Raw genomic sequence first — 15748 nt, 5'->3', positions numbered from 1 at the left:
ACTTGTTCACATTCTGACCACATCCATCCTGGGATTATGTGAAATCAAATTATAACCCCAAAGTTTAATGGATTTATTAGAATGACTGAATGCATTCTAACAAGTTTAATCAACAAGATCTATTTTGATAGAATACTCAGGATGAGTTGATTAGGTGAGATTTTAGGATAAATTAACTGCTCTGGCGAATGGGTACTTTTATTTTTTATTTATTTATTTATTTATTTAAGATTTTATTTATTTATTTAACAGAGATAGAGACAGCCAGCGAGAGAGGGAACACAAGCAGGGGGAGTGGGAGAGGAAGAAGCAGGCTCCCAGCGGAGGAGCCTGATGTGGGGCTCGATCCCATAAGGCCGGGACCACGCCCTGAGCCGAAGGCAGACGCTTAACCGCTATGCCACCCAGGCACCCTGAATGGGTACTTTTAAAATACAAAAAGAAAAGACATGGATTAAACTTCTGAGTGATTCATAGAACTGTTACAGGAAGCATCTACTCCTGAGTATGTATTGATCAAAGCACAATTAAGTGTAAGTAGCATTGAGATTTAAAAATCATTAAGTAGGGGCACCTGGGTGGCACAGCGGTTAAGCATCTGCCTTCGGCTCAGGGCGTGATCCCGGCGTTATGGGATTGAGCCCCACGTCAGGCTCCTCTGCCAGGAGCCTGCTTCTTCCTCTCCCACTCCCCCTGCTTGTGTTCCCTCTCTCGCTGGCTGTCACTATCTCTGTCTAATAAATAAATAAAATCTTTAAAAAAAAAATCATTAAGTAGTTACCTGATCATATGTACAGGTCGAGTAGGAAGAGTATTGTCATTATAACCAAGAAAAATAAAAGCCAACAACCGGATGAGGAGTATTTGGAAGCATTTGAGAAACGAAACAAAATAGCTACAGCAGTAATTTGTCTTGCATAGGTCAGGTCTTAAGAAGGCTAGTGGATCTGAGGAAGATAAGGAGAATTGAAATGATCAAAAGAATTACGGGATTTTGTTGATACATGTACATGTTTGAATTACTTACAATCATGAAAGGCAAGGCCGTGTCAAAGCAAGACATGGTGTGGAGCTCTCCACAGCCTGGGGTGCACAGAGGCGGAGAGCGTGGAAGGCCAGGCCACTGCGTGGGTCTCTGGCAACAGCAGTAACAGTCTGTAGTAGTTCCACCACAGGACCACCCAGTTACATGTTCGGGGGGGATAGTGTGTCTTTTTTTTTTTTTTAACCTTTATGTAGCTTTATAGCCAAAAAATATGGGACTTTCCCAATTCTTGAGGATGGTGTGACTAAAAATTGGAGCTTATTTCCAGGCGCAAGATTCAGAGCATTTATAGGGCACAGAGAATGTGTGTTCATGTATGTATGTGCACACATTATGTGATTTTGCCTTCCAGATCTAATATTAGTTGCTATTGATGACAATTTATTTGACTACTGGGATTTAAGATGCTACTTTTAGGATCCTACTGTATGTAAATATTTTTTTAAATATGTTAAGTCAATTGAAACAAAGTTTACAAGCTTAATCTAATAGACATATACAATTAGAGAATGCATAGTTTTTTCTAGCACGTGTGGACATTTTCAAAAATTGAGTATTAGTCCACAAATAGTTGCAAAAAAAAAATGCCAAAGAGTTGATGTCATGCAGACAACATTCTCTTGTCTATAGTATAATAAAGTTACTAATCATTTATGAAAATATTAAAAGAAAAAAACCCCAAATCCATATGTTTGGAAACTAAAAACACTTCTGAATAAGTTATACCTCAAAAAAATGAATTGTAAGGAATCATAAAATACTTGAAATTGAATGACAACTGGTCAATATATGTCAAAACTTGCACAATGCTGCAGAAACAGTTTTTGAGAGCAGTAAAATCATATAGCAGAAATGAAAATTGAGAGGCCAAATGCTGAACTCAACAATTACTCTGTTCTTTTTCTTATCTTTTAACTAAGAAAGAAAATTACAAAGAGTAGAGGAATTTATTTTATTTTTTTTAGTGGAGGGAGGGATAGAGGGGAGTGGGAGGGAGAAGATCTGAAGCGGGCTCCACGCCCAGCACGGAGCCTGACACAGGGTTCAGTCTCACAACTGAGATCATGGCCTGAGCCAAAATCAAGAGTTGGACGCTTAACAAACTGAGCCACCCACGCGCCCCTACAGCAAATGTTTAATGAAAGGAAACAGATAATGGCAAGGATCAAATAAAACAAAAGCTGGGTTTCTTTTTTTAAGAATAATAATATAAACAAAACTATTATAGGAAGGACGAAAGAGAAAGCACAAATTAAAAATATCAAGAATTAAAGACATAATTATGGACATAGGAGATATTTAAATAATCAGAAGGGAATACTCAGATGCTTTTGGCAATACCTTTTGAGACACAGATGAAGTGACAATTTCGTTTAAAATATAAATTACCAATATTAAATCAGGAATAAATGGAAAAGTACAAATAGAGAAGTAACAGCTTAAAGAATTTTTTTAAAAAATGGAAAACATATAATCATGAAGAGGCCATTTCTCCCATATTAATTAATGAAGTCAATTGATTTTTAATTAGAATCCTAATAGAGTTTTTAATTGAACTTGACAGGATGATCCTAAAATTTATATGGAGTGATAAAGGGCCGGGACCTTTATAGGTTTATAAAGAATTGATAAATTTAAATGAAGTTTAAAGGAAAAAAACCTGTGAACAGTTACAAGGTACCATAAAAGGAGTTAAAACATAAGCCATTGACTGGGAGAAGATATTTGCATATAAATGACAGAAGACTTAACAACTTCTTCAGATCAACAAGAAAAAAATCTACTAGGAAAAAAAAATGGGCAAACAATACAAATGGACAGTTCACAAAAGAAGATACTTAAACGGCCAGTCAATGTGAGAATTTGCTGTATCTCACCAATAATCAGTGAGATCAAACTAAGACACAACATAGTTTCATAGTTACCAGGTTTTCAAACGTGTGGAAGTCTGATTTTTCCAGGTGTTTCTAAGCAAGTGGGGAAAGGAGACCTCTCCTACTTTTGATATGTTTGTTGGGAGTATAAATTGGTACAACTACTTTGAAGGCAATTAAGTAATTGTAAGTAAAGTTGAAGATACTTACAATCCACTGCTCAGAAATCGCTCTTCTAAGTACACATTCTACAGAGACACCAATACGTGTGTTTATGTGATCAGACATGGCAAATTGGAAACTGAGTAAAAGTCTGTGGATAAGAACTGGGTAAATAAACCGTAGTATATTTATATGGTGGAATACTGTGCCACAGGCAAAATAAGGAAATTAGAACTGTGTGACTCTGCATGGATAAAACCTGGAAGTGCAGTGCTGGGCAGAAAAAGCTTTTGCAGCAAGACATAGTGCGTAGTATACAAAACACCCAAAGCAGTACCATATATTTTTATGGGTACAGACAGATACGGTATTCATATTTTAGAAACGTGAATAAGAACAGTAAACACTAGCATTAGCGTGGTGGTTACACGTTACTTCTGAGAAGGGAAATAAATATGATTTTAATTTCTGATGAGTAGGGAGAAAAAAAGACTTCAGTTGTAAAGTTTCTGAAATAACATTAACTCTTTCAAAAGTCTAAGAGTAGTATGTGTTAAAATTGTCTCTGCATTTTCTGCATGTTTGAAGTATTCATAAATTTTAAAGTTTGAATGCCTAGGAAAATAATAGAGAAAATTAGTAAAACCAAAAGCTAGTTCTTTTGAAATGGTCAATAAAATTGCTACATCTTTAGCCAGAATGATCAGGAAAGAAGAGAAAGAAGACAAATCTTCAGCATCAGGAATGAGACAAGTGACTTTACTGCTGATTCTACAGTTATTAGGAGAACAATAGGAAAATATTGTGAAAAACTTTATACCAGTAAATTTGACAACTTGGATGAAATGGACAGATTCCTTGAGATATGTAAATTACCAAAGTTCGCTGAAGAAGAAATAGGCATGAACAAATTAAATGTGTACTTAAAATCTTTACATAAACACACCGCTTGGCCTAGTTGGCTCCCACTACTTGTATTCAGCATCGTAGGTTCTAGCCAGTGCAGTAAAAAGAAGGGAAGGGCATCCAGCTTATGAAGGAAGGTGATATGAATGTCTGTGTAGAATATTCAATGAAATCTACCTGAAGGCTACCAGAATAAGTGATTTTAACAAGTTTGTTGCAGGATACAAGATCGATATACAAAAAAACAAGTATATTTTTATAGGCTAGCAATAAACAGTTGGAAACTAAAAATAAATATGATATTTACAATGGCATCAAAAGTATGAAACACCTAGGGATAAATCTAGAAAAAAAAATATGTGAAGAACCTATAAGCTATAAAGCATTGCCAACAGACATCAGAGAACTAAATTCATAGATTTATTTGTAAACATAAATATATCATGTTTATAGGTTGGAAGACTCAAATTATGATGTTCTTCTCAAAATGGATTCAGTGCAATGTCAATCAAATTCTAATACACTTTTCTATAGAAATTAACAAACTCATGTATATAAGTACCAGAGACCTAGAATAAACTAAATAACTTTATAAAGAAGAAAGTTGGAATAGTAACTTTATTTCAGGACATTTTATAAAACTATAGTAGTCCAGAGACTTAAGTAATGGTGTAAAACTAGACAAATCAATGAAACCAAATCCAGAAATAGACCTACATATATGTGGACAACTGATTTTCAAAATGACAGTCTTTTCAACGAGTAGTACTTGAACAGTTGGCTGTTCCATATGGTACCAAAGAAACCTCACTTCAATCCATACCTTGCACTGTATATATGATAATTGTCTAAAATGTATCCTAGACCCAAATCTAAAACGTAAAGCTATAAACCTATTTTGGTCTTCGGTTAGTTAGGCAGTTTTTTAGATATGGCACTAAAAGCATAACCTAATTTTTAAAATGATAAATTGAATTTCATCAAAGTTAAAAATTTCTGTTCTATAAAAAAATACTCTTAAGAGAATGAAAAGCCACATACAGTAAGAAAATATTTGAAAATCGTATACCTGATAAAGGGACTTGTACTAGAATATATAAAGAACTCTCACAATTCATTAATAAGAAAATAAAACATGTCCTCACCCCCAAAAGAAATGTGCAAAATATTTGGATGGTCGCTTTGCCAAAGAAGACATACTGAAAACACGTGAGATGATGCTCAACCTGACTAGTCATTAAGGAAATATAAATTAAAAACCACAGTGACATGCTTACGCACACTTCTTAGAATAGCTAACAGTTTAAAAGATTGGCCATTCCAATTGTTGGCAAGAATGTGGAGGAACTGGTCGTTCCATAGCCTGCTGGTTGGAATGAAAAGTGATAGAACTACTGTGGAAAAAACAATTTGGCATTTTCGTGAGAAGTTAAGCATATACCTACCATGCGATCTAGCCATTCCACTTTTAGATATTTACCCGAGAGAAATGGAAGTATCTGTCCATACAAAGACTTGTACACAAATGTTTATATCAGCTCTCTTTGTAATAGACAGCAAGTGAAAACAACCCAAGTGTCCATCGACAGATGAATGGATAGATTGTGGCATATTCAGACTGTATGTTCAGCAGTAGGAGTACTGCTCAGCAATAAAAAGAAACGAATATGTGGTACATGCTGGAATGTGGCTGAACTTAAAAAAAAATACATTGAGTGAAAAAAGGCAGACATATCATACATATTATATCATACTGTTTATATAAAATTTTAAGAAATGCAAATGCTCGTGTGTAGTGACACAAAACATCATTGGTTGGAGAGTTTGGGAGAGAGCCAGGAAGGAAAGATTTCACAATTTCCTTTATAGGGACAGGAGGAAGTTGGGGGTAGTGGGGAATATGTTTATTATCTTGATTGCGATGATGACTTCATGAGTGTGTGTATAGGTCCAAACTGACTAAACGATATGTGCACCATTTATTTTATGTCAGTGTTAGTCCAGTGAGTTTCTTTATGGAGAAAAAAAGTTCCAGAGTCAGACTGTCTAGGTCCAAATACCAGGTCTTTCGTTCATAACTTAAGGCAAATTATTTAACTTATTTATGCCTGGTTTCTTTATTCATAAAATGGAGCTAAAAATAGTATCTTCCTTATAAGAGTTCTTGCAGAGAACCGAATGAGATAATCCAGGTAAAATGTGAAGCAGCTAGAAAGTGTTCAATACATGTTGGGTTTTAACGTCACTATTGGCATTAATGTTGTCGAATTAAATTTTTAGACCTCAGAGAGAAAAATCCCTTCAATTCCAGCTTCTTGAATACTTCCAGTGATGAGGCTGTGACTCCTTCATGAGATAGCCCATCCCATTGTTGGATATTGGAAAAGTCTTTGTGACTAATTTAAATTATTCAATGAGAATCAGTCCTATATTCAGAGGCTTAAACAGGAAGAAAGGGAAGAGGAAACAGAAGAAGTTAGTTTCCACAACATAACAACTTACTCTAATACTTAACCACTTTTCCCATCTGGGAATTTTTTCCCCAGAATTTTCCCATATGCTTCTATTTAAGCACTTTCCTTGTATTCTCCTGAGGAAATGGAAAACCTCTAGGCATCATGCAAAGTTGGGGAAAGTTTGAATTAGGTAATTTGTAAGGTTTTTTAGTTTTTGGTGACTGTAGTCATTTTACTGGGGGGGGGGGAAGAGAATTGACCTTTGTGAGTTTGCACACACAAACTCAGTGCATGTAGGACTTTAGAAGGAACCAGACTCATTGCTAAAGAAATTCCCAGACCTGCCTCAGGCCCTACACAACCTGGTAGCCACAGGGATTAAAATTCTTAGAATTTAGGATTCAGGGCAAAGAGAAAAAGTAAGCACACTCCCGCTCAGTTGCAGGGCCCACTCTCATGATACTGTGAACCTTTAGCTCACAGGAGTGGTAGAAAGCCCTAGAAACTTCTGGAACTGTAGGAGAGAGTACCGCCCAGAGAAGTCTCAGCAGCCGTAGTGTGACTTTGTTTCTGCCTTCACTGGGCCAGGTTTCCCCTAAAAGCAGTCTCAGGAAACCTGGAGCACATAAAACTCAGAGATGGCCATGATGACGGTTCATGGGTTCATGAGTAGTGCATTGAAGGAGAAGAGAAAGGGGGAAATTTCTACTTTAATTAAAAAATGTTCTGGCTACATTTGGTAGACTTACTTTCTTTAGTGGAGCAGTGATATCTGTAGTGTTGTGTGAAATTTGGGACGGCGATTTTGTGTTTGATGTCAGGACTCCTCAGCTGAATGTTAAAGAGCACTACACTAGAATCAGATCCTGGTTTATCCAAAAGAGACATTTTTAAAAATTTCAATAGTGAATTACCATAAAGATGTTCCCTTTTGGCTTCTTAAAAGCTCACTCTGCATCACCACTCAAAGGTGAACAAAACAAATGAAAATAAGGTCAATCATTGTGTTCAATTCTAGCCAATTATATACATTATTGAAAGGAAGGCGAAGTAGATTAAACTTACATAACCTAAAGTACTCTACATTTTGTCTATGAATAACTAAGAATTGGTCATATTTTGCTTGGTTTCTAAAGCAAAAATCAGAAAAGAAATGTAAAAGTAAAATTAACGTAGAGCAACTGCCTTATGAACTATGGAAATATAATGCAGGAAGAGAATAGTCAAGATAATTTAATTCAGCTACATTCCTGCTATACCTGAATGAAAAACTGGGAACTTTTTGTCCTAAATTAATTTTGAACCCTTATAATAAAGTGAAAGAATATCAATTCTTATATAGGAAAGCACAGTTTTATATTGTTTCAACCAATGTATCATGTTAGTTGATTAAGTTGAACAGACGTAACCTGCAATTGAAGATGCTTGTAGGGACCTGGGGGAGTTATTTGAAAGAGAGACACTAAGTACAGGGCATTGTGTTAATGGTTCATAGCAACTTAAAATACAGGTTAAGCATGAATTGGGCAGAAGCTAGAGTAAGCTTTCTTTGGTGGGTAAAAGAAAGAGGAATACTTTGGTAATACAAACTCTAGATTAGTTTGAAAGAAAGATATGAATATTCATGAGAAGTATTTTTGGAGTGGGGAAAAGGAAAGAAGATGGCGTTTTTAGAATAAGAGTATAAATAATACTGTTTTGTGGAGAATTTATATTAGATGATTAGAGGGTGCACACATTTTTCCCAGTAAGTAACTGAAAATGCTTTCTTCGTTTCTTACTATGAAAATGTGGTGGTGACTCCTGACAGTGAGAGTTGGGATTGGGTCCCTTCTAGGTGCTCCTCTGTGCTGCTCTGAGTTCTTCCACCTTTTGTAAGCAGGTGTGTGGTGTGTTGGTACTTTAAGAATCAGGAAGCCATTGACTGCAGGTGAAGAATTGAAGAGCAGATGTGTCTCATGAACCCTTTGTTTTCAAATTTAAATGTTGATCTCTCTTTTGGCATATGTTAATATGGAAAAATCTTTAAAAAAAAAAAAAAAAAGAGCCCCAAACTATAGGAGTTCTTATCTCTGCATGTTCAACTTATTGGTGATGTTTATTTTCTTTTTTATAAGGCTTTGTACATACTGAATATATTCTACTAACCAAGAAATATATTTTAAGATTGAAGAAATAAGGCGGTGTCTGACTGGCTCAGTTGGTAGAGCACATAACTCTTGATCTTGGGGTTGTGAGTTTGAGCCCCACGTTGGGTGTGGCAATTACTTAAAAATAATCTTTAAAAAAAGAATGAAGAACTAAGAACATTTTATTTTTAAAGATTTTACTTATGTGAGAGGGAGAACGCATAGGGGGAGAGAGAGAGAAAAAGAGCACGAGTGGGGGCAACTGTGGGCAGGCAGAGGGAGAGGGAGAAGCAGGCTCCCCAACCGAGCAGGGAGCCCGATGCAGGACTTGATCCCAGGACCCTGGAGTCATGACCTGAGCCAAAGGCAGATGCTTAACCAACTGAGCCACCCAGGCGTCCCTGGCAATTATTTTTAAAATAAAATGTAATGATAAATGTTTTAGCTAGAGTAGTTTGTCTGTTTCTATCCTGTAATACGTTTTAGGTTCATGAGAAGTTGCTCAGTTATTCTCTTTTATACAGGCGTACCTCACTTTATTGTCCTTCACAGATCCTGCATTGTCTACATACTGAGGTTTGTGGTAACGGTTAAGCAAGTCTGTTGGCTCTGTGCCACTTTTCTAAAAGCGTTTGCTCGCTTTGTGTCTCTGTCACGTTTTGGTAATTCTCACAGTATTTCAGACTTTTTTATTTGTTTTGGTAATTCTCACAATATTTCAGACTTTTTTATTATATTTGTTATGGTGATCTGTGATGAGGGAGCTTTGATGTTACTATTGTAATTGTTTTCGGGCACCAGAGACCACACTCATAAAAGACAGTGAACATAATGGATAAATGTTGTGTGTGTTCTGACTGTTCCACTCTCTGGCAGTTTCCCATGTGGCCCAAAGAGAGCCTTTCCTGTTGCCCGAGACACAATAATATTGAAATTAGGCCAATTAATAACCCTACAATGGCCTCCGAGTGTTCAAGTGAAGGGAAGAGTACCACATCTTTCTTTTTAAATCAAAAGCTAAAAACGATGACGCTTAATGGAGAAGGCACATGTCGAAAGCCAAGACAGGCCAAAAGCAAGGCCTCTTGCTTCATAAAATTAGCTAAATAGTGAACGCAAAGGAAAAGTTCTTGACTACTGCAGTGAGCATCCAAGTGGTAAGACAGCAAAACAGCCTTAGTGCTGCTGCGGAGAAAGTTGGAGCGGTCTGGACAGAAGATCAAACCAGCTACGACATTCCCTTAAGCCAAAGCCTAATCTAGAGGAGGGCCCTAATTTTTCTCAATTCTGTGAAGGCTGAGAGAGGTGAGGAAGCTGCAGAAGAGAAGTTGGAAGCTAGTAGAGATTGGTTCATGAGGTTTTAGGAAAGAAGCCGTCTCCATAACATAGAAGTTCAAGGTGAAGTAGCAAGTGCTGATGTAGGAGAAGCTACAGCAAGTCAGCAGAAAGTCTAAGATAACTAACGAGAGTGGTGACACGGAACAGCGGATCTTCAGTGTAGATGAAACAGCCTTATATTGGAAGACGATACCATCTACAACTTTCATAGCTGGAGAGGAGAAGTCAGCGCTTGGCTTCCAGAGCTTCAAAGGACAGGCCGACTTGTCAGGGGCTAATGCGGCTGGTGACTTCACTGCCATCCCCAAATCCTCAGACCCTTAGATTATGCTAATAACTCTACTTGCTCTGTGCTCTGTAAATGGAGCAACAAAGCCTGAATGACAGCACATCTGTTTACAACATGGTTTACTGAATATTTTAAGCCCACTGTTGAGATCTACTGCTTAGAAAAAAAGATTCCTTTCACAATATTATTACTCCTTGACGATGCATCTGATCAGCCAAGACAGCTGATGGTAATGTACAGTGAAATTCGTGTTGTTCCCATGCCTGCTAACACCACATGCATTCTGCAGCCCATGGATCAAAGGAGTAATTTGGACTTTCAAGTCTTACTACTTAAATACATTTCATAAAGCTGTAGCTGCCACCGAGAAGTGATTCCTCTGATGGATCTGGGCAAAGTAAATTGAAAACCTCCTAGAAAGGATTCACCATTCTAGACGCCATTAAGAACATTTGTAATTCAAAGGAAGAGGTCAAAATATGCACGTGAACAGGCGTTTGGAAGAAGTTGACTCCAGCCTTCTTGGACGACTTGCGGATCAGGACTTCAGTGGGGCAGGTGGCTGCAGATGCGGTGGGAACAGCACGAGAACTGGAATGACACGTGGAGTTTGAAGATGGGCCTGAATTGCTGCGATCTCTTGGTAAAAGTTGAATGGATGAGGAGTTGCTTATTGTGGGTGAGCAAAGAAAGTGGTTTCTTGAGATGAAATTTGTTCCTGGTGAAGATGCCATAAAGATTGTTGAAATGACAACAAATGACTTAAAATATTACATAAAGTCAGTTGATAAAGTAGCGGCAGGGTTTGAGAGTATTAACTCCAGTTTTGAAGCAAGTTTTACTGTTGGTAAAATGCTATCAAACAGCATCACATGCTGCAGAGAAATGACTCACGAGAGGAGGAGTCAGTCGATGTGGCAGACTTCATTGTTGTCTTATTTTAAGAAACAGCTGAGCCACCCAAACCTATGGAACCACCAGCCTGATCAGTCAGCAGCCATCAACATCAAGGCAAGACCCTCCACCGGCAAAAAGATTATAACTCACTGAAAGCTCAGGCGATGGTTAGCATTTTTTAGCAATAATTTTTAAGTTAAGGTATGTACATTGTTATTTTAGATATAATGCTGCTTATTGCACACTTAATAGACTAGAGGGTATACATAACCTTTACTAGGAGATCAAAAATTCATTTGATTGACTTTTTTGCAATATTTGCATTATTGCAGTGGCAGAACCCGACTCGCAGTCTCTCTGATGTATGCCTACATTCCACACGTTTCCTTCCTCTGAAATGTTTGGCAGCTCCAGCAAGAAGCAGCTGCTCATTTTAAACAGGAAATCTGAACAGCTAACTTTCCAACAAACTTTGTAATAGATGTCCTGCACAATTGAAAGAGCATACCAATTTCAAAGAATAAACAAGTTACTCCGTCTTATTGTCTGTGTAGTAAAACAGCCATCAAATCTCAGAGGCCTGCTCTGAATGAGTGTAATTTTTATACTGTGGTGGTACTTTTCACACCCAGGTTTACATAAGTTGGATCATCCTCCAGACTAACCATCGTTAAGCATTTTCTCTGTGCTAGGAAGCTGAACAGAATATTTCCTTGTTTTCTTTTTTTTTCTTTTTTTTTGAAGTACTTGGAAATCTCTAGGATGTTTTACATAGAATTTATACGGAGGTTTTCTTTATTTACATTGTTACATCATTTTTCTATGACAGAACATAAAGAATATTTGATTAGCTTTTTTCTTAAAGAGTAGAAGGAAAAATAACGTTTAATCATAAATAAAGTATTTATGATTCAGAGGAATGTGTTAGGGTGCTCCAAAGAAACAGTAGGATTTGTAGATATATGTAAAAAGGGATTGTGGAGGCTTAATGAGTCCGGAATCTGGTGAGTAGGCCAGCAAGCTGGAGACAGATGAGGTGCAAAGGTAGTTTGCTGGAAAATTTTCTCTTGCTTGGGGAGGTTGGTCTTTTTGTTCTAGTCATACCTTCAACTGATTGGTTGAGGCCCACCCACATTATGGAGGGCAGTCTGCTTTACTGAGAGTTTACCTATTTAAATATTAATCTCAGCTACAAACATCCTCCATGTTGACACATTAACTATCACAGGGACTATTTCAATGTTGCTGAAATTTCAGTTTTTCTCCTACTGACCTGTTCTTATTCAGTACTGCCCTTAGACCTAAGCAAGGAAGGCCCTGCTTTGCTCTGGCCTTCATCACTTATATCCCTCCCCACAAGGCAAGACCAAGGGACCAAAGTTGTGCATTCACCAGGAGCTAACCCACACTCCGTACCACCCTCTAGCTACTCAAAATCCTGGAATTCTTTACCCGGATACTTGCAAGCCTGTATCCAGGGTCTTCATGGGCATCTCCCCAAGTCCGTGCTCATTCCTTTGTGAACAGTGTGCTCACTGTTACTTCTGCAGGGGCCATTGGGTGGCTTTTCGGAGATGGGGAGTACATAGATGTGTGGGCTCGGATTTCTGCCCTTGTGCAAGTGAGGCCCGTAATCCAGACTGGAGCCTGTGGACGGAAGAGAAGTGGGGGAGGATGAGGGATGTGTGCCTCTTTTCCTGACTCTGCTGTACTCAGGCAGCCTCTGGAGTGTCTAGAATGCTAAACAGAGGGCTTCCAAGTCATTACAAAAATATATTTCTCAAGATAGGAGGGTGGAGCATACTTTATACTCCATCACTTCGTTAGCTTGATTTATAACTTTTTAGTATTCACACTTATGGTATACAGTCTTGCCTTTGTACCTTTGCCCCAGACCTCAAATGTTAGAAGGAGATCTCTTTCCTGTTGAGGATGAGCAAAATCAGAGAATTAAAAGTTGATTATTAAATTGGAAATCTCAAATGTGTCATAAAATCAGGATAGTGGTTTTCCCGAGGGGAGAAAAAGTTATGATTAGGGAAGGGCCTGGCCTATTCTGTTTCTCGACTTGGGTGGTGATTACATAGATGTTTATTCTTGGGCTTTGTGCATTCCTCTCCATGGATGAGGGATCGCTCAATAAAATGTTCAAAAACAAAACAAAACACAAAAACCTAAAAAATGTATTGTTCCTAATTAAGAAAAAAAGTCTGGGGGCGCCTGGGTAGCGCAGTCGTTAAAGCGTCTGCCTTCGGCTCAGGGCGTGATCCCGGCGTACTGGGATCGAGTCCCACATCGGGCTCCTCCACTATGAGCCTGCTTCTTCCTCTCCCACTCCCCCTGCTGTGTTCCCTCTCTCGCTGGCTGTCTCTCTGTCACATAAATAAATAAAATCTTAAAAAAAAAAAAAAAAAAAAGTCTGATATCTCAGAAAAGCCTTTCTTTCAGACTCGTCTATCACAGACTATACTGCATTTGTTCTAAAAATCTTGGCCTAGTCATGGAAATAAACAGAAAAATTCATATAAATGCTCTAGAGAACAGCTAAATAAATTATATAGTGTGGTGTGTGCGTGTGTGCGTGCATGTGCATGACGTGTCTAGGAATGTGTGTGTGGGATTTTTGTCTTCTAGTCCTCAGCCAGAGAAGCAACTGAAAGAAAACCTCTCCCTCACTCCTCTTTGCATTCTCAGTACTTCCCATGGGTTAATGAGAAAAATATTTTCAAGCGTCCTTTTTTTATTTGACTCTAAATCTGTGGTTTGTTTATCCAAAAGCAGCAGCAATGATAATTAAAGGCAAAGAGGAGTACTTACTTTTTTCAGGTTAAAGAACCAATTCAGGTAAAGTTCTATAGTTTCATGAAAAAAAAATTGTGGAGGTAGTTTCCACATCTAAGTATTCATAACAGGGACTTTTCTCTGTTGTTACCTTTCAGGTGTCACCGTCACCGAATAAGGAAAGTAAGGAAGAAGGTATGGTATATTTTGGTTCTTGAGGAGCTAGATGTATAAATTTGTTTATAGTGGTGGAAACCAGAAAAAGTACAATAGATCAATTTAAAAGTTATATAAACCAAGTAAAATACTTTTTAAAATAGTCATTAAAATGTTCAGATGAAATCAATTATTTCCTAATTTCAGAAAATGAGAAGGAGTACATATATTACTTTCAGGCTAGAAAATAGTTTGATTGTGTTAGTGACTTTTTTTGGTGAAGTACTGAGAGGTTTCAGGTAGTTCTGATAAATTTAATGAGACTCCAGATATCTGAATTTGGGAGATTTTCTTTGTTATCTCATCATTTTAATGAATCATTCATTTTAAATAAGTATCTTAAAATCAAAATTTATAGTAGGATTGAAAAAACTATATTCAGTACTATATTTTGTTACCATTATTTGAAGCTGTTTTGAGAAACAAGTAAAATGTGTAGTAAAAATTTCAGAATATAAGCATAGGCACAAGCATTCATCTTTGAAGCTTTGCAAGATTTTTGGCCCTTTGTTTTAATATAAAACATTAGAAGAGCATGCAACTCGCAAAATTGGAGGAAAAATGAGAACTATTTACTCTGTCAAGTTCTACGATGTTTAGAAAAGAGCAGATCTGTAGACATTTCATGGGAAAGCAAGTTATATTCCTTATATGGGAAACTAACAGACTGTTTCTTTGCAATACTATCCCATTTTGGATATTTGACAGGCAGTCAAGTTTTACAGTACAAGGTTTTCCTAGACCTTTCATGCTGTAGCGGGGACACTAACTTCTGTGTTACTCAGTAGAGACTAAAATGACCCAGAAAGATGTAGGGAATAAAATGGAAGGCTCTGGAATTTTTAGCACAGTTTTATATAAGGCTGGAGCCAAATGAGAGAACTTAGAACAAGAGTTTAAAGGGGAGTAACTTGAAATGGGGAAATGTGTTGCACCGAGCTTATGATTGCTTTTCTCTGTCTAAATACTTCTAAAGTTCTAAATTAAATTTGTCTTCCCTCCTCTCTCCCTCCCTCACTCTTGACCCCTTCCTTGACACCCTCTTCCCCATTTCAGACACACAGCAAGTGTGGCACTTCCTTGACAAGTGATTCGAACATTTGAAGTTCTGCCATCAAGATTCCAATCTCCAAGGACCCCGCGACTCCCTCTCCCCCAAGTGCTAGCAACAGGCCGATCTATGAGAGTTTACTGACTTCCTGTTGAAACTTCTTTTTTTCCCCCCCAGCCTTTTTTGAGATATACAATATATAAATAAAGAGTGATATTTTTAAATTATTCGGATATTTATTGATATGAAAAGATTTTGTTTAATTTCATAGCAGAAATTTAGAAGCATTGAGTTTTGACCAGTTCTAATTTCTGTGGCTGAAAGGAACCCATCAGTTTTGTTAGCTTTTATTTCTATAGGTTAAGACAGAAATTACAAGTTTAGTAAGTTACTTAGATTGTTGTACATAATTATTCTCATTTTCATACCATATTATCTTTTTTCAGCTTGCTGGTGGAAACTTTCTTTAACCAAACTCTGTCCTCTTATTAGGCCTGTGTAAATGTGTTTACATTTATTAAGGCTCTTTCCTCGAATTTATTATTTTAGAGGACCTAGACGTCTCTGATTCTCATTCAGTCCCCTCAGTCTCAGTTCTCATCTC

General features: G+C 37.4%; 1 protein-coding gene across 2 annotated transcripts in view; it reads left to right on the top strand.

Annotated features, from left to right (window-relative positions):
* The window catches only part of PPA2 (inorganic pyrophosphatase 2), an 80410-nt gene extending 65042 nt beyond the window's left edge, over positions 1-15368 (top strand). For both annotated transcript variants that reach the window (XM_040626206.1, XM_040626205.1), the window contains 2 exons: positions 14036-14072; positions 15150-15368. In XM_040626206.1, the coding sequence (XP_040482140.1) occupies positions 14036-14072; positions 15150-15184 (72 nt within the window). In that variant the 3' untranslated portion in view covers positions 15185-15368. The remainder of the gene's footprint in view (positions 1-14035; positions 14073-15149) is intronic.
* The last annotated feature ends 380 nt before the right edge of the window (positions 15369-15748 follow it).

This window comes from Ursus maritimus, unplaced genomic scaffold (assembly GCF_017311325.1).
Source record: "Ursus maritimus isolate PB19 unplaced genomic scaffold, ASM1731132v1 scaffold_11, whole genome shotgun sequence".
In the NCBI taxonomy this organism is placed as follows: Eukaryota; Metazoa; Chordata; class Mammalia; order Carnivora; family Ursidae; genus Ursus; species Ursus maritimus.
The sequence above is the reverse complement of the archived record's forward strand: the minus strand, read 5'-3'. Positions and strand labels throughout refer to the sequence as shown.